The sequence below is a fragment of the Stegastes partitus genome, unplaced genomic scaffold (genome assembly GCF_000690725.1).
Source record: "Stegastes partitus isolate 25-593 unplaced genomic scaffold, Stegastes_partitus-1.0.2 Scaffold666, whole genome shotgun sequence".
Taxonomy (NCBI): domain Eukaryota; kingdom Metazoa; phylum Chordata; class Actinopteri; family Pomacentridae; genus Stegastes; species Stegastes partitus.
In genome coordinates, this window is record NW_007578397.1 from 49,057 (window position 1) to 62,337 (window position 13,281).

General features: G+C 42.1%; 1 protein-coding gene across 3 annotated transcripts in view; it reads right to left on the reverse strand.

Moving 5' to 3' along the window:
* scrib (scribble planar cell polarity protein) overlaps window positions 1-13,281 on the reverse strand; it is a 72,853-nt gene that overhangs the window by 36,275 nt on the left and 23,297 nt on the right. For all 3 annotated transcript variants that reach the window (XM_008290293.1, XM_008290294.1, XM_008290292.1), the window contains exons 2-15: window positions 10,506-10,623; window positions 8,539-8,617; window positions 7,848-7,937; window positions 6,404-6,460; window positions 6,003-6,066; window positions 4,535-4,609; window positions 4,214-4,358; window positions 3,395-3,513; window positions 3,039-3,238; window positions 2,497-2,663; window positions 2,100-2,227; window positions 1,508-1,633; window positions 1,092-1,277; window positions 641-1,003 (exon numbers count right to left, since the gene is read on the reverse strand). In XM_008290293.1, coding sequence (XP_008288515.1) covers window positions 641-1,003; window positions 1,092-1,277; window positions 1,508-1,633; window positions 2,100-2,227; window positions 2,497-2,663; window positions 3,039-3,238; window positions 3,395-3,513; window positions 4,214-4,358; window positions 4,535-4,609; window positions 6,003-6,066; window positions 6,404-6,460; window positions 7,848-7,937; window positions 8,539-8,617; window positions 10,506-10,623 — 1,917 coding nt within the window. The remainder of the gene's footprint in view (window positions 1-640; window positions 1,004-1,091; window positions 1,278-1,507; window positions 1,634-2,099; window positions 2,228-2,496; window positions 2,664-3,038; window positions 3,239-3,394; window positions 3,514-4,213; window positions 4,359-4,534; window positions 4,610-6,002; window positions 6,067-6,403; window positions 6,461-7,847; window positions 7,938-8,538; window positions 8,618-10,505; window positions 10,624-13,281) is intronic.

The window sequence follows — 13,281 nt, forward strand, 5'->3', positions numbered from 1 at the left end:
GCACAATGTTACAAAAGCAGAGTGTGAAAATGTCATTATTTAATTAAATCGGCAGGTGGCTGATAATGGTGAGAAATTTAGTGCTGAACTGGGCTGGTGATGTGCAAGAAAGGCTGGATTCGTCAAAGAACTGCTGTGTTATTCGCATGTAGGCAAAAATTAAAAATGCAGTTTTATGTGGAAACAGAGGTTTAAAATAAGCCTCCAGCTGATTTACGTCAACCACGAAATGATGTTGTTATATAATTTGAGGGAGCTAGGTGAGACTGCTAGAGAGTTTGTGGTTAAACTATCAACTCTTAACCTTGATTTATAGCACAAGGGAAGACGTCGTCATTTCCACAATGACCCTGCATGCATCGCCACATCCATCTGAAGTGCCAGCAGCCCACTCCAAACTGAATGCAACGTGCAAGGTGGTGAGGGCACTCTATGCAAACAGTGTTTACAAAGAGGCAATAAGCAAAGCAAAAATATATTCTTATTGGCGTGTAGTGTGCTTAAGACTAAGCTTTTCTGCTGTATTGCTTATTTGTGTATACGTGAATGCAGGTGAGGATTATATTTCTCTACTTATATAAGAATTTTTACACACACATTCCCAAACTGCATCCTGCCAGTGTTGGGATCTCTCCTTTACCTTCACTTGACTGGAGTTGACCTGATGCCGGCTGTCCTCCAGCTCCTCTGCTCTGTGGTGGTGTTGAGGGGTTCCCAAGCTTTGCTCTTCCTCGTCGTCCTGCTCGTCCTCGGCGGCCTGAGAGTTGAGGCCGTCGGGGCTGAAGCCCTGCAGCAGCGCGGCCACGGCCTCGGGTTTGGGCAGCTTGGTGATTTTGAAGTGCTTCTTGTAGTGCGGCGTGTCCTTTCTGATCAGACGCTGCTTCTCCGCGGGGAAAGCCGGCCTCTCGTCCTCCTCGTCGCTCCTCTCGCCGTCCTCGCCATCCTCTTCGTCGTCCTCGTCCCCGCCGCGGATGATGGGTTCTTCTGCAAAGTGCACAGTGGGCTAGAGAGAGGGAGGGAGGAGATTTTAGAGTTGTACAGGAAAAGGGGAAGTAAAGGATCGTCATGGATGAGATGTTTCCAGCATTCACCTCAATGTACTCCACCTCCATCTCATCCAGGTCTTCCTCCTCCTGAGGGGAATGGCCATCCACGAGGTCCTCCTTCTGAGAGACCACCGTCACGTTTTGTCTGTCCTCATGGGAGGTGGCTGACAGCGTGCTATTGGACACCTGGGAGTCGTGGCTCTGATTGGAAAGGTCACTGAGCCGTTTCTCCTACATTTCCAGTACACAAATAACAGGAATATTTTAGTTTCGTTTTGTGCTCAGGAGGTCTGTAAAGATGTGATTAACAACACAGCAAAAATAAGTAGAAAAGCGCTTTTGTTTATTTTCCATAAAAGCTGGTAATGACCCAGATTCCCCAATGATTTTTCCTATTTAGCAAGGCAGCTAAATTATTATATTACTGACAGAACGTTAATTATACAGTATGGTGTTTGTACCTGTGGGTCTAGAGACTCTTCCTCTCCATCAGGCCTGGATGTGTAGGCTTCGTTCCTCCTCTCCTCGATCACCTTCTTCATCACCTTAAGCTCACTGGGGTGCGGTGTGGCTCTGCGCTGGAGTCCCTGAAGAGAAAAAAAGTGAATGAGAATTACATAACAAACATATGCCTGTGTAGATTCTCAGTCAGCCAGATCATGGTATTCCTAAGAGCTTCAGTAAAATGCAACTGGACTTCTCTTTTTAGTTCTTGAAGACGAGGTTTCATCAGTTTGTATGAGAGGTCAAACACCTTCATAAACCAGAAAGTTCAAGCGCTTTTAAGTGAAGCTCCTAGGATCATAACATACATTACAAATGCTTGAGTCAAAGTCATAACCATCATCGTGCACAGAAACTGGTTCTGGGACACCAAGAACAATAAACCACATTCATTTAGACTGGATTTTGTTTCACTTGAAGCAGCTTCAATGACAACAGAGATATTAATGCTGAAGCTTTGGAGGGCAACACATCCATCAAAAACAAATCCTCAAAGCTGAGGGACACGAAAGAAACAGAAGATGACACTGCATCGTTGTGTGTCCTCACTCTGCGCTCTGCAGCAGCCTCATCGTCCTCCTCCTCGGCCTTGGTCTCCTCCTGGAACTGAATGACTGAAACCCGATTCAGGTTGCTGTCTGTCCAACTGTCATCTACACTGTTCTGCAGCAGGTTCTCTGTGAAAATGAAGAGGAGGGCAAAAGAGGGAAGGATGTCAAAGCATTCAAGTTAACATGGTAGCTAAATTAAATTGAATGCAAAACAATACAAATCCTGTTGAGAAAAAAACATAGATAATAATGACTGCAGGGTTGGACAGGTCTGTATATTCTGTTATATAATCTAAGTTTGGTAAGCCAGGGGTACAGAAAATCTTCCCACTGACAACTTAGATGTCATGACAACAAAAGAAATCCTAATATTGCTTAAACAAACTGTTTCTGACCTAGGCTCGGGGAAGGCTGCTGGGGCAGTAAATAGCACGTCAACACTTTCTCTCCTGTTCGCTCGTCATCCTCCGTCTGGAACTTGAGCATCGGCTGCGACTGGTTCTCTGCGAGCCACATGGCCTTGAGATTGAGGTTTGTCAGGGCAAAAGGCAAGTTTTGTAATCTGCACAAAAGTAGGGATGAGATAAGATGAGTCAATATTTTCTTTTCAGTGGATAAAAACAAAATATGATCCACCTGATACTTCTATGATCTTACACAGTTCAATCACAAAACTCTCAAACCTCTGACATAACATCATCGCTTGAAGTTTGCCAAAACATAATTTCCATAATGTAGCACGGTAGCTTTAAAAAATACACCAACATAAGTTTAACTGTTCGCTCTTGATCACATTAAAGGAGCAAAGTTGGAGGTGTAACGTCTTTATAAATAAGATATTGGTCCATTTTGGCAAATACGCTGTGCTCAGCTCTTGAACCTTTGCAGGACGAGCTGCTGTGTATTATTAACAGCTCAGCGCGATAAGTAAAGGTACCTGTTTCCAGCCACGTCCAGCACATGCAGCTCAGTGGCATCTGCAAGCTCAGCAGGCAGTTTGCCCAGGCGGTTGTCCCTCAATGAGAGAACGTTGAGGCTGGCACAGCCGCCCAGCTCTTTGGGCACGCTGCCCAGCCGGTTGCGGTCTACATTCAGGTTCGTCAGCTTCTTCAGCTTGCCCAGCGAGCGAGGAAGTGACTTTGAGGGAGGAAGGGAGGACAGAGGACATTAACAGTCAGTGGAATCAATAATGAAACTTAATTGCTGTTAATGAGACTTGAACATTATAATGGGCGTGCATGAATTCCAAATGGGTCAGTGCAAAGTTAAGATAGGGATTTGATATCTTTATACCTGTAAAAGGTTCTCTGTCAGGACGAGTTCTGTGAGGTTTTCACACTCTCCTATTGAATCCGTCAGGTGAGTTAGTCTGTTCTGATCCACCTTCAGGATGGAAAGCTGCTTCAGGCAGCCTGGAGACAAACACGGTACGATTAACAACCTGCCACAACATGAACACCAAACAAATCATCGCCTTCTTTATCATCAAAAATTGACACTATTTTTTACTGCAAACATGTACATTTATCTGTTTTTGTGTCTGGATACACTCTTTGGAATAAGGCAGATCAGGAAGTTTGACAAAGCAAAAACACAAATCGAAAGTTGCTATTGTTGTCTGTGCCACTGCTCACTGGATTTATTCTTCCAGTAGAGGGCAGTGCTGCTCTTGTTTAACAAAGCCCATCTCTTGCACAGACTGGGCCCGACCCAGTATTCACTTCATCAACACTGCATAATAATCAGGTTGCAAACTTTCACTAACTGGCGAAAAATTACACTTTGTTCACACAAAGCACAAGACTGAAAAAATAGCTTTTAACGAACTCATGAGAATGAAGCAAGTTGTCAATTTTTGATGCAGTTTTGCCTTTAGTTGTCTTATTTACATTTGAGGAAAGCAGGAGAAAATATTCTAACATACAAAATAAGAGCAATACAACCCAACGATAATGCCATTTTTGTGGGTACAGCACAGGGTATGACATGAAAAGGTGGCAGCAGACTTTACTGTGACATCGTGTCTTTTGTAATTTCATCCATTTCTCATTATTACATAATTCTACTGAACTCTGTTATTTCCATCCACATCTCTAAGTAAACATTTCTCACCTATGCTGTCTGGAATGACCTCCAGCAGGTTCTGTGTGAGCAGCAGGTCTGTGAGAGCCAGGAGGCCGCTCAGCTCTGAGGGAAGCTCCTCCAGACGATTCTCTGACACATCCAGACACACCAATCTCCGAAGATTTCCAAGCTCCTAAACACACACAATAAATTACCACTTACGATGAAGTCATGGAGACTCAATACAATTACTATCTTACAGCAAAAACGAAGGGAGGATAGCTGCTAGTGGGAGCTAATTCTGCAAGGTTGCGATACAGTTTCGCAACATTTAAAAAAAAAAAACATTTGTTAAAAAACTGTACTTACTGGTGGTAATGAGGACAACTGGTTACGGTCTAGCCACAGTTCCCTCAGGTTGGGGAGAGCGCCGAGGGTGTCGGGCTAGAAGAAAAATTTGATAAGTAAGAGAGAAACAAAGAGAGCGCTTTGAGAAAAGGAGGTTGGCTATTTTTGTAAATTCTTCTGGTGAAAAGTCAATTTGAGGTCTGAACAACACATTCATGTGTTCGTGGAATCATGCTCCATTTGAAAGCTATTAGAAAGGTTGAGGCCAGAAATCATGCGCCTGAAAGCAATTTGTAGATGAATTGTTTGGTTACAGATGATTACGTCAAAGATTTTATGTCAGTCTGTGGTACAACGTGGCCTGTTTAGGAGGCCTGAAACAATGCTTTGGATTTTTACAAAACAGCTTTACCATTATTTAATTTATTGTTCCTAAATGAAAATCTTGGGTCTGTTGTTTCACTTTTGTTCCTTTGGTGAGTTGAATGCAGTTCAGCCGGAAAGTACCTGAATTTTTGTCACATGATTGTTGGTCGTTGCTGAGTCACTCAAATCGTCACAGTTGCATTGAGAGGAGCACAAGTCATTGTTTTTTTAAAGAATTTGGTTCCTGTTAAGGGGTTGTTTTTTGGAAAATTGTTAAACGAGATGTGTAGAATAAAGTGGTGAAATACCAGGAGTTTAAGCTTAGATTTGGTTATTTTTTCTAACAAAATTGCACATAACAGATGGTTAGTTCACAGAGAGTTCACAATCTGATTATCTGTTTCTGTTTTATCTATAATAAACACTGTCATTTTGGCGTGTTTTTAAAGACCCAGCTGGCAGGTTTGGGGTTTTGGAGGGTTGATCAAAGCAGAGTTTCAAAATTAACTGATTAGCAGTTTTTAAAGCAGAGACTATGGGTTTAAAAATCTGCTAGATAATTACAAATTTCTGAAACTACTTGAGAGAAAAACACAGGAAAAGCTCCAAAATCTGTTTCAGCAATTATGCATGGCAAAAATGTCCCAAAAGGAGTTCAAAATTTAAGGCAATGACGTGTAAATGAGATTGAGGACAAATGTCAGCGGAGCAGTGACAGACATGCAAGCAAGGTTTCATCATGATGTCAACTGTTTGCTCAGCCTCCGCCCTTTGTCAGGTCCTGAGGCATTGTTTACCCTGTCCTATTGAGACAGGTGGGCGTTCCCAGGCTAAAAGCAGCGCTCGCTCTGCGGTACAGTGCAGGCAGGGCCTCAGTTCTGACACACCGCCTCTGCTGTGTTTGGTGAGGTAAACATGTGGTTCGGATCATAATTACTGAGGTGGGAATGTGAGAAGGACATTTGTGATACGTGTCACTCCGAGTGTGTGCTGCACTAGCTGCGCAAACATGTAATATATTGTTTTAAGTCACAAGCAAGGGTGTTGTTTGAGCAATCAATAGCACAATGTCTTATCTACTGTTTATTGTATGATTAAAAGCGATGTAAGGATGTTGACTTACCAAAACTTCCAGTTCATTGCTGCCCAAGTCCAGCTGTTCCAGTTTCACCAGGAAAGAGAGCGACCTGCATACAGCATGACACAAGTGGTTAAGTCACACAAATATGCGACCCGAAAGAACAATGAGTACAGCTTTGCATGGGGCAGCAACATACCGTTCATTCACATGTGTGGACATATGTAAAGAATGTCTTTAAACTTATGCTGCAACACGTAACTACAGGTTTGTGTCATGTTCTTCCACAAAACTATTGCACTTGTAGGTGACAAAGTTCAACTCAAAGAATGTGCGTTTTCATAATGAGTATAACAAAGTTCTTGATGCCAATTGTTCTGAAGATGATGGAGGATTAGAAAACAAAGGGACCCGGCACGTGCACACTGAGCAGAGGCGACACTTACGTGGGCAGAGACTTCAACAGGTTCTCCCTGAGCTCCAACGTCACCAGGTTGGCCAGACTACAAAAGGAGGAGCAGCAGAGAAAAGGAGGCAAGAAGAAGAAAACGAGGAGTAGGAGTTGGCAGGAGAGGATGGGGGAGGCAGGGAGAGGAGAGGAGAGGCAGGTTGGTTAGTCAGATGGCAGGTCTGTTCGTCTGGGCTGCCTGGCATGGTGAGGGGCTCCTCCATCTGTCTGAGCACAGCAGTGGCCCAGAGCCCAGAGACCAGCTGCCTGGGAGCCCACTGGGCAACAGAATTACACTCCTTGAAAACCTGCTCAGTCTTCTAAATATCAAGGATCTAACTGAGGCCTTCAGTCAGACAACAGCAAACAGTTACTGATTGATAGGCAGCATTAACAATTTTGATAACAAAATAGAATCTAGGCTGTTTCTCAAGCAGTAGAATTCATTCAACGCTGCAGGTAACATTTATACTGATTATAAACGAATCTATTGTCTTTTTTTTTTTTTTATCTTCATCTTAAAGAATTGCAGAATTGTGCAAGAGGCCTTTCACGTTTTTTGCTTTTTACAGATGTTTAATCTAACCAGCTGATGACATCCTAAAGACAATAATTGAATAAAAAATATCACATTTTAAAGCTAACACTGACAGACTTTAGTATTTTTGATTAACCCTCTGAACTCCAAAGAGTTTCTGGGTGTTTTTTTTTTTTTTGCTGCAGTATGACAAAGTTTTAATGCCATAAATCATAAAAAAAAAAGAAAGACAAAAGTTGAATTTCTCCAAGTAGTTCAGTGCAATTCAGTCCAGCTTAGCCTAAAAGTCCCTCAATTTTTGTCACGTGACTGTTGGTTGCAGCTGAGTCACTCATGGCTTGCATTTAGAAGCTTTTTGTTTTTGAAGGAATGCGGTTAGTGCAAAGGGTTTATTTTTGACTGATCTTTAAAAAAGACGTAGAATGAAGTGATTTTGATTAAATATCATGATTTTAGGCTTACATTTGGTTAATTTTTCCAACTACATCATATGGCACAAATAAGTAGTTCAAAGACCAGCTGAAAGTTCAAAAACGGACAATTCTTTTTGCTTCTACACTTTCTTTCTATGACAAATTGTGTAATTTTGGTGATGTTTTTTTTAAAGGTATCAAGCCTTTCAAACCTGCCAGCAAGCTTTGGGATTAAGAGGGTTAATCTAAATGGATGTATATAGATAAATTATTATTTCAGCTCATGAACAACTGTTTAGGAGCAGAGTTTCAAAATTGTGATGATTAGCATCAGACATTATTGCTTAAAATAAATCTGTTACATAATGAAAATATGAAATTAGAAACGGTTTTTGAAACTACTGGAGGGGAAAACACAGTTTCCAAGAAAAATACCAAAAATAACACTCCATCACATTTTCTACTATGAGCCTTTGTGAATGTGTACATACTTTCCGATGTCGCCGGGTAACGTCTGTAATGACACGTCGTTGAGTGCCAAGTGAGCCAGCGCTCGGAGCTGAGTAAAACCATCCGGCAATCTGAGGCAGAAAGACAGGAGGGGGGGAAAGTGGAGTCTCTTAGGCTTTTGTTTCGCACTGCATGGGATCATTCAACTCACACGCAGACTACTGGACCGCTAGATATTCCCATCTGGTGAAGTATTCAGCATCAAAGCTTCAGCCAGTTGTTCCATCGCTCCTCTATAGCAGGGAGTTAAAGGTGACAGATCAACGTAGTGGGGGTGCAACAGTGGCTTTGTATAGGAAAAACTGGAATTAACTGGTATCCTGATGAGGTTATTGTGCATTTTAAACAGAGCCGTGTTCGGTCAGAGAGCAACAAAGTCACACAAACCGTGTATATGCTCATGTGCTGTGCGTAATCTTTTCTTGAATAAAACTATTTCAAGCTTCACACATTACGTACTGTATATACAGACCCACACACGCACATTACAAGTCAGTGCACATTTATCAAAGTAATTGGAGCAAACAAATGTCACTTATCATGCGTTGTTTCATGTGTAAAAGCAGCACAGACCCCCACTCTGCTTACTGTTTCTAGAAAGGCACGGTATATATCTTTTTTTTCCCCCTCACAGTGATGATGAATAGTGATGGGCTGTTACAATCCACTCACCTGGAGAGGGGGTTTCCGCTGAAGTCTGCGATCTCCAAGGCCTTGCAAAACTTAATGCTCTCTGGGATCTCAGGAATGTCTGCAGGAGAAAGGAAAGGATGGGGAGAGGGCAGAAGTCAGCACCATGGACACAGATGTAGAGTGTGTGGGGGGGTTGTATTCTATAGAGCAAATCATTTTAAGTTCCTTTTAATCACAACCAGATGGATAAGAGCAGAGAAGTCAGAGAAAAGAAAAAGGAAAAATGAGCAGAAAGTTGTACTATGGAGGTCAAAGTCTTTTTCTCCCATCAAGTAAAACTGCAATTCCATCTAAGTTCAGTGCACTTGACCCCCGCATCTGTATATAAAAGCATTTTATTGCCCATGTGTGGTAAAATGCATAAATAATAAAGAAGGAAACATTGACTGTAGACTGATAAAACTATAAATACATTAAACAAAGTGGTAGCTGTCTCATCCAGTTTGTAAAATAGATAGAATGGATTTAAGAAACGTGCTGTACTGGAACGCAAAATAAAAATGGAAGCAACATTTTTGCATTAGTCTTAAATTGACATATTTTTCCTACATGCATTATTTGGCATTCTCAGAGTACATTGGAACCCAACTAAAAGTAGTGCTTTCCAAAAACACCAATCACTCTCTGGATTACAGGTAGATGAATGCAACTTCACACATTAAAAAAGATAATAAAATAGTTTGCACAGTTACAAATAGCATAGACGGTAGCTCAACTTTTGCCTGCTTCATCTGGTGTTAAAAAAAAAAAAAAAAGCACGGGAAAAATATGACCCAATGGCCTGATCAGGAAACGAACTTCCACTTGTGCATGCTGCAGGTGCATGTTAAGAAATCCCTACTGAGCAAAGCAGCCCATCACACTGATCTGGCTCAGCGCTGTCCTGCAGCAGGAGCAGGGAGGCAGACAGGCAGACAGATGGGAAAGGCCCTTACAGGCCACTGCACACTGCTCCCACAGCACTTGATGCACTGTGTAGCAGAGCAGATGTCTCGTATCCACCATCGAGGCCCATCCTGCCGCTATAGCTGTGTTTGTGTGCAGCATGCAAGGACGCTGAAAGGGCAAGGTATTTGTGCAGGTTACAGCAGAAAACAATATAGCAGGCCTGGCTGGAATTTCATCTTTCCGCTCTGCAACATGTATGACCGAGGGCCGAATCTGCAGTTATTTTCAGCTTCTTTAGGGAGTCGAATTCATTTCTTTGCTTGTCGTTTAGACATATTTCAAGGGCACAGAGATTGGTGCATGAATGTCTGTTGTGCCTGGAGGTGGATTGGATAATCTAGCAAAGATGGCCTGCTAATATGCAAAGACTGCTGCTAGAGTGTTGATTCCCCAAATGATTTGGCAATGCTCTTACTGCTTAACCCTCTGAACCACAAAACCTGCCGCGGGGGTTCGAAAGGCAAGTCATCGTTTCAATAATTATCAAAATTATACCATTTATCAGAGTCAGAAACTGCAAACACAGAGACAATCATTGTGTTTCAAACCTTCCTATGGTCCTTGAACTTTTCAATTTTGTCCAAAAAATTGACCAGATCTGAGCTTAAAATCACAATATTTCATCAAAGTCACTTTCTTCCAAAAGTGTCATTTAAAGATTTGCCAAAAACAAACTGTGCTTTCCCCAGATTCTTAAAAAGCTCAACCATGAAGCCATGAGTGAATCATCTACGTGACAAAAATTCAGGGACTTTCCAGGTGAACTGGGCTGAACTGCCAGGTGTGTTTACAAAATGGAGGTAGAAGACAAGTATGGAAACAAAACAAAAACATAGGTAGTAAAATATCTAGAGCATGTAGAGTCACCATTGGGGGGTGTTTTAGGCAGGCGTGGAAGATTATTTTTAAGCAAACAAAGCAACTGTGGATTACAGGGGAGTCTTGCAAGCATAGGTGGTAGAGAAACTAAAGTTCACAGGGAATTTGTATTTGTGTACCGTTTCTGGAGATGTCCAATTCCACCAGGTGCATGAAGTTGGCCACCTCAGGAGGGAGTCTGTGGATCTCATTGTCACTCAGGCCGAGCTTCCGTAGGTTCAGTAGTCTGAAAAAAGGCTGTGGAGACACGAGGATAGCACGTTAATGAAAAACATGAAATACTCCTTGGGTACTCATTTCAAGTCTCACTTCAACACTTCACTATTCACTTTATTAAAATGTACAGCAAGTCAAAATCAGCAGACCATCACATTTGAAAAGGTGGAGCCTGAGAATGTCGAACACTTGCTGGAAAAACAAGAAATCAATTACCAAAATAGATGCTAACAGTTTCTTTCCATTGACTAATTCTTTCAGCTAAATTTCAGGCATTTTTGGACCAAAAGTGTACATACTGTCATCTCATCTCTAGAGTTAATAAATTACCTGTCGGCTAATTTCCAAGTACTTTCATAATTGATTCTTTTTTTTTTCTTTTCTATTTTAAGAAACAAACTTAAATTTAAACATTCTCTGGTTTCTTTACTCCTCTGTGACAGTAAACTGAATGTCTTCAGGTTGTGGTCAAAATGAGACAACTGATGACGATATCTTGCACTTTGGGAAACACTATTAAAAAGTTTTTGACATTTTATAGACTAAACAACTTAAATTAAGAAAAATAATTGTTAGTTGCAGCCCTTAAAAACTGATCAACCATCAAGTAGCCACACACAATTATTTACTAATTTCATTTTTGATTATTCCATGGATTATTTCCTTTTCTATCAACAGTGTCATAAAAAATGTAAAATAGAAAACATGGGCATAAAAAGTTCCCAAAATTAAAGATTATGTGTTCTGATATTTTGTTTCTTGTGACCAACTGTCCAAAACAGAAGGATAATGATTTCACAGAGACATAAATGAAAGAAAGAAAAGCAGTACACCATCACATGATTTGAGTTTCTGCATGAATAAAAACATACAAGATGAATAAATGATCCCAACAATCCACTAATAGATTAATCGACTAATTGTTTTGGTCAAACATCCTACACAGTGCGTCAGTTCCCTAAATGTTGAGGAAATTCCTCTCTGCCTTGACAATAACTGCAAAGTGGACACACAAAACATCCTGTATATTCAACAGAGGCGCGTCTCCAGAACTGGTTTTAAAAACATTCCATCCTTATATTCCCAAAAAAAAAAAAATCCTCCTCGCCATGGCAACGCCAGCCAAACAAAGTGGCTTTCGTTTGGAGAGCTGAGCAGAGTGCTGCGGCTGTGGCCATGCCAAGTGCTTTCACAAGAGCCTGGTTGTTGGACAGGACACCATTCAGAAACATTCCTCCGCCAGCCGCACTGTGTGTGTCTGTGTGTCATCTGCCGTTCAGATGGACAGACAAGACAGGCTGGCGAGGAACAGCACGAGGAACAAGCCAAAACTATGCAGTTATTAACCCCTCAATCAGTCCCTGGTTCTGCAGTCCACAGAGGAGCCACTGTGCACCCTGTCAAAAGGCAGATTTCTCAGACGCTGCAAGGGAGGAAGACTCTAGACGAACTTGCCGACTAGAGATTTCTCGGGTAGAAATGAGTATAAACTCATTATTCAGGGATGCACCGATGTCTGCAGGCTTGGAGACTAAACCTTAATTCAAATTAAACCTCAGACTGTCAGCAAAATCTTCTCCTGAAAAAAGCCTTTGTGTGTCAATTACCACAAATTAATATCCAAAACCGAAAAAGCCAGACAATTTCTAAACTCCTCCGTCTCTGCCGTGGTTAAAGCTGTAAAAAAGCTGTTGCACCCGTGTCTCGAAACTGTTGCGTAAACATATGGTAGAATCAGATAAAACAAAACCCTCTTTGATGTGTATTGTCAGGATTCTGTGTGACAAAGTGTAAAAACACACACTCGATGCAACATGCTGGGAGACAGCTCTACAATTACGCTGCCAAAGAAAAGAAAGCTGCAGTTCCTCGATGACAGACATTTCCTGCTCTTAACTAGTTATGTGTATTGTGCTTGGATGGGAGGGATGTGTGAGGTGGATACAGCAGCAAGGCATTTTTTCCCAGAATCTGTTCAGGTTTTGCCAGTCATGCAAGACTGTTCTTGTCAGTGCTTTCCCAATATTCAAAATACCGCAGAATTTGACTGGAAGGCTGGAGTCCTCCAGCTGATGGTGAGGGAAATGGTGGTGGAGGGGGAGGGGGGCAGATAAATACAGCAGGAGGGCAAAACCAGAGAGAGACACAGAGGGTGTTGGCTCACAAAGTAGCAGGTGAGAGGAATCAGATGGCAGGACCAGGAAACAGGAGCTGTGGGCGAGCATGTGACCGGGGCCCAGCCCAGATGGGGACTACCCCTCAGGTAGGGACGCGACCTGGCTGGCAGAACAGGTGACACTCGAAGATGAAACATCTCTCAGGTTGGGGGGGAGGGGCTTTGAAAATTGCAAATACGACAACTTAAAAACCATATTTCACATCTCTTTAGACACTAATTGAGCTTTTAGTTCACACGGCGAGGCAAAGTTTGAAAGCCTACTGCAGCTAGACAATCAGCAGCTCTTCCATCGAAAGCTTTTGCATCAGTGCATTCCTCTCTTCCACTCTTGATGCTGCCCAGAGCTTGATCAGCGATGAGTGGAAAACTGGACAGTAATGCAATCATGCCTGTGAACAAGTAATTACGAACACTCACAAAGATGGCCATTCACTCCTGACCGGCCTCTTGCAGACAGGCCTGTCTGTGTTTTTCTAGGATGCAACAGCAATGCCGTATCC